This window comes from Megascapheus bottae, chromosome 17, assembly GCF_031878675.1.
Source record: "Megascapheus bottae isolate mThoBot1 chromosome 17, mThoBot2.hap1, whole genome shotgun sequence".
Classification (NCBI taxonomy): domain Eukaryota; kingdom Metazoa; phylum Chordata; class Mammalia; order Rodentia; family Geomyidae; genus Megascapheus; species Megascapheus bottae.
Window position 1 is genome coordinate 15,480,631 of NC_143525.1, and position 4,659 is coordinate 15,485,289.

Here is a 4,659-nt window from a genome sequence, read left to right on the forward strand (position 1 = left end):
GCTAGTGATTAAACCTTTCAAACCTAACTGGAAAACAGAGCTTGGTTGCTTGCTTGTAAGCTGTCCATTGATGTATTGGCTTTGGGGAGTCAGTTTGAGAGGGTTTTTTTTTTTTCCTCAAACCTTTAGGCTCAGTGAGACTAAAAACAAAAGCCAGGTGCACCCAAGATCTGATTTCAAGGCAAGATTTACTGCTTTCCATACACAAATATGATATTTGGTCTTCATTAAAAAAAATGACATCAGCTACAGCAGAGTATGCTCAGCATCGGAATACAGCTGTTGCTGCCAGTTTGGCATAAAACAAACTATTAGGAGTAGGTGGCTAGAGTCTATATTTCACATTTTGGTACATCAGGAACTCTTGCCTTCCATAATATTGTGCTTGAAATGTAAGCCCTTTTGTACTCTTTACATGTAAGATTTTAATACCTGTCCTGCTCTAACCGTAGCATTTGATCTAAATGGCATTTCATCTGTAAATGTCTTCAGATGAGTGCACTTACTCTTTTGTACAGAATTTGAAATGTGATGGTTTAAGTATAGAATTTGGCTTGATACATGATATCAACGGTTCAAACCTGTATATTTAAATCATGGGGTTGTGTGTGTGTGTGTGTGTGTGTGTGTGTGTGTGCGCGCGCGCGCGCTTGTGTGAGAACTATTTCTACTGAAGAATGTATTAAATTAAAATAATTTAAAAACTTCACATGAAGCAGTGATCTGTTAACTGCACGAGTCAGTTACCGGAGGGGAGTGAAAGAATCTCATTACATTTGAGGAACTGCCTGCCGAACTGAAGAGCAGGTCCTGTCCCTAGAGCAATCATTTTGTGAATGGGGATGTGGCATCGCCAAGAGTTGGGAGGATACCAAGCTGTCCATAAAATAGATGTGGGCCCAATGTTTAAAGACCCCCCCCCAACCCATTCCAGGAAGAACTCGAGTCTCTCCTGATCCACCTGCAGCGGCGCTTCAGCTGCACTGGTGGTGGTGCATCGCTGCGCGCACTTGCCGGTCCCGCTTCCGGTTAAACCTCTTCACGTAGCTGCTGGTTCGGAGGAGTCCGTCTCCGGGGCGCACGCGTCCCCGCAGCATCTGGAGCAGATCCCTGGGCAGCTGCCGCCGCTTGTGATAGATGTGACCCATCACTATGTACCTGGTGCCTGACGGAAACAACCGAGGGGAAATTATAATAGTGTCATCCTAGCTACCCAGGAGGCTGAGATCTGGGGATCCTGGTTCAAAGCCAGCCCAGACAGAGAGCTCCAAAGTAGCGAGCAAGAGAGCGAGCGCAGATCACTAGTGGTTCATGCCTGTGGTCCTAGCTACTCAGGAGGCTGAGATCTGAGCATTCCCGGTTTGGTTCCAAGCCAGCAAGATGGCCCAACTAACCACAAAAAGCGAGAAGTGGAGCCTGTGGCTCAAGTGTGGGGAAGAGCACCAACCTTGAGTGGAAAAAGCTCAGAGCCCGCACCCAGGTCCAGGGCCTGAGTCTAATCCCCCCACCCCAGCCCCACAGGTGCACGCATGCTCACACACAAGCGCACGCAAAGCAGAGGGAAGAAAGGACTGAAGAAAGTCTAGGTTACGCCTCGGCATCTTGCACCCGTGCAAATTCTTTTCGCCTGCAGGCAACTGGCGGAATCAACCCAGGGTGCTTTAGGCCCTGGCTCACCCGAGTGTCCGAGCACAACTCTGGGAAGACATGGGACTAAGCGTGCAATCCCACCCCCCAAATCAGGAAGCTTCTCTCAGCATTATTACGTGTCGTCATTCGCCCCACTTTGCGCGCGTTTACTGCCGGTCTTTGCAGTCCCGTGGCTCTCGCGCGGTGGGTGGGCTCCTGGTCCACCCGTCTAAGTCCTACCGAGGGGTCGTGGGGTGGCCCCAAGAACCGGCCCCATGGCCGGCCTCCCTACCGAGCTGAAATTCCAGACATGGCCTGCTGCAGCTGGCGGAGTCCAGAACTAGGATGTGGATCTGGAAGAGGAAGCCGTCGGGCGCGATGTACAGGCGGTCCCGGCGGTACAGCCCGTCCGGGTCCAGCAGCAGCGTCACCAGCCGCGCGCCCGCGCCCAGCGCGTCCACGTCGCGCACCACGCCGTTCGCTGCTGCTTCCGGGGCGAGAGGGAGAGAGCGCTACCGTCCGTCTGCCCGAACCCCATCCCGGCCCGCGTCCCGGCCCGCGCCCACCGCTCCCTCCCTCACCGAACTCGCTGGCGCAGTACGCCTCGCGCTCATCCGGGTCGGCCCCGCACGGGCGCGCGCAGGGCTCCGCGGGCCAGGGCGGCGACACGGCGGCGCGCGGCCGGTTGGGATGCAGCGGAGGAGCGGCGGCGGCGGCGCGCATGGGCGCGTGCGCGACGGGGAAGCGCTGGAGCCGGGGGCGCGCGCGGCGCGGGGAAATCTCCGACTCGGGCGCGCGGCGCGACGACGCGCGGTTCTCCGCTTGAGCGAAGCCCGGGCCCGGCGTGTCGGCGGGCGCGCGCGTGGCCTCCCGGAAACCGGCGCGGTTCTCGGCAGGCGGCGTGGGTTTCCGGCGCCCCCACTCGAGCCAGGCGCTGGGGTCGGGGATCGCCGGCTCCCGGGGCCGCGGCGTCTTCGCGCCGACGCTGGGGTCGGGCTTTCGGCTGTTCGGCGACAAGGCTGCGGGGAGCAAGGGGAGGCGGTCAGTGGAGGCGGAGGGGGTGAAGCCGAGAGGGCGGGGATGGAGGACGGGGCGATCGGCGCACACCTGCGGGAGGAGAGAACGGGGGCCGGAAGTGAGGGGCGGAGACGCTGGGGTCCCCCGGGGAAGGAGGCGGCCCGGGGTCTCCCCCGTGGCGGCCTAGCGGGCACGGTTTATTTTGCCTTGGAGCCTGTTTCACAGTCTGTGGTCCCTCCGATTACACTCGCCGCTTTATTCTAGGACTGAACACTCCTGGGCACATGCGTGACGCCAAGTCCTCGGGCCCAGCCTGTAGCCCAGGGCGGCTACCTGTGCGAGGACGTGCAGGTGCTCGCCACCCCCAGCGCCGGCCGGGGGCCGGGGCTCCAGTTACCGGATCTCCCCATTGTTTAAGCGCCCCTGACAACCCCACTATTTGGTTTTCCCATCCGTGTTTACCCTGTCATCTGGCTCTCGGCAGAACGCAGCACTTGTGAGTGATTTTTTTTGTTTTGTTTTAAATCTGGCATCTTAGACACCACTCACTGGTAAACCACAGTTCTGAAAGGTTTAAAAAAAAAAAAAACTGGCCGGGAGGCAGAGGCCCCGGGTTAAGAATCAAAGCACTTATGGCTTCCACCACACACACACACACACACACACACACACACACACACACACACACACACGCACGCACACACCCCTCCGACATAGCACGGCGCGAAGACTATTCATGATTCCTCTCCAGCTCTGCAGACAGGTTGGTGAACAAACTTTAGCCAGGCTGGAAGCTGGGCAGCTTTCCATGACCAGTTACACAACCTCGGCTCCCGCGTTGCCTGGGTCCCAGCGCCTTCCAATCAGACGCCGGGTCGGGGAATCCGGCTCTGCGCCCCAATTTCTCCCCCCCCCCGCTCCCCACGCCCGGAGAAACAGCGTGCCCGGCGTATTCCCAGACCTGGCAAAGTGATTTATGTGCCAGATTGACAAGTCTCCTTTAAAATCAGCTTTTCTCCCAGCAGGAATGACTGGGTCGAGTTCTTCTCCCCGCCCCCTCCCTTTTCCCCAAAACACTTGCTTCTGATTCACAGTGGTAATAAAATGCTATCTCTTCCTGACCGCCCACCGTCCACCTCTGCCCTGCTTCCCACGGGCAGGACCATCTGTTGTCCCAGGGAAGGATGGTCTAAGATGTGGGGTTAAATGCCGCTGAAGTCATTCAGTTTCCCTGTGTGTGTGTTGAGGGGGGGGGAATAACCCCAAGTGACCTGCCAGGCGGGCGAGGTGGGGGCGTCTGTTTTTCATGGAGATAGCGAAGCGCACACAACACGCAAATAAAAGCCAACCAAAACACCATCCTGCCGGGCGTGGAGCACTCGCCCCGGAGCTCAGTCATCTCACGCCTGCCATCCATGTGTGCGGATCCTGGCTCAGGTGGCGTCCCGAGGCTGGGCTGGGGCCATGTGCCCCCCCCACCCCGGCCTCCCTGCGGGCCGCGTCGCCTCCCGCCACCCCCTTCCCGGGCGCGCGCAGCCCGCGCTCCCGGAGGGGGGCCGCTGGCCGCCCGCTGCGCCCCCAGGACGCCCCTGTGGCTCCAGAAAGGCGCGCCGAGCCCCCTTCGGACACTTTCTGCAACGCCTTAGCATGCAAAGTTTTCTCCAGCCTGCCGGGCTCGCCCGGGATCCTCTCCTTTCAGTCGCCAAGCGAGCTGGCTTCTTTCCGGAAAAGCTGCCAAAGAGACGCAACATCTTGGGGACCCAAGACTGTGGTCCTTTCTAACAGACACGCCTCGCCCCGAACACTCCGGCCCCGGGCCCTCCCTGCAGGTCCCTCTCCGAGTCCCGGCTCCTGCCCGCCCCCTACCCTCCACCCCCCCGGCTCTGCGACCTCACCTCTGCCCTGGGCCGCCAGGGCTCCGGCCGTCGACCCCACCACCAGGCAGAGCAGCCAGAGCGCCCGAGCTGTCATTTTGGTAGACTGGGTTCCCGGGCTCGAAACCCCAGTCCCGGC

The 4,659-nt window shown here is 59.3% G+C and overlaps 1 protein-coding gene across 1 annotated transcript; it reads right to left on the bottom strand.

Moving 5' to 3' along the window:
- Nucleotides 1–335: 335 nt before the first annotated feature.
- Nucleotides 336–4,659, bottom strand: C17H17orf58 (chromosome 17 C17orf58 homolog). Its single transcript, XM_090349914.1, has 4 exons — nt 4,542–4,659; nt 2,211–2,648; nt 1,922–2,113; nt 336–1,165 (listed from the first exon to the last, which is right to left on the bottom strand). Exons 1-4 carry the CDS (start codon nt 4,615–4,617, stop codon nt 975–977), a joined length of 897 nt encoding a protein of 298 aa, XP_090206040.1. The 5' UTR covers nt 4,618–4,659; the 3' UTR covers nt 336–974.

Bases quoted from the DNA above. Each gene is read 5' to 3' on its own strand.
- C17H17orf58 (XM_090349914.1), bottom strand. From the start codon at position 4,617: ATGACAGCTCGGGCGCTCTGGCTGCTCTGCCTGGTGGTGGGGTCGACG. The intron at 2,649-4,541 runs GTGAGGTCGCAG...TGCTCCCCGCAG, and splicing joins CCTGGCGGCCCAGGGCAGAG to CCTTGTCGCCGAACAGCCGA. The intron at 1,166-1,921 runs GTAGGGAGGCCG...TGTTTCCGTCAG, and splicing joins ATGTCTGGAATTTCAGCTCG to GCACCAGGTACATAGTGATG.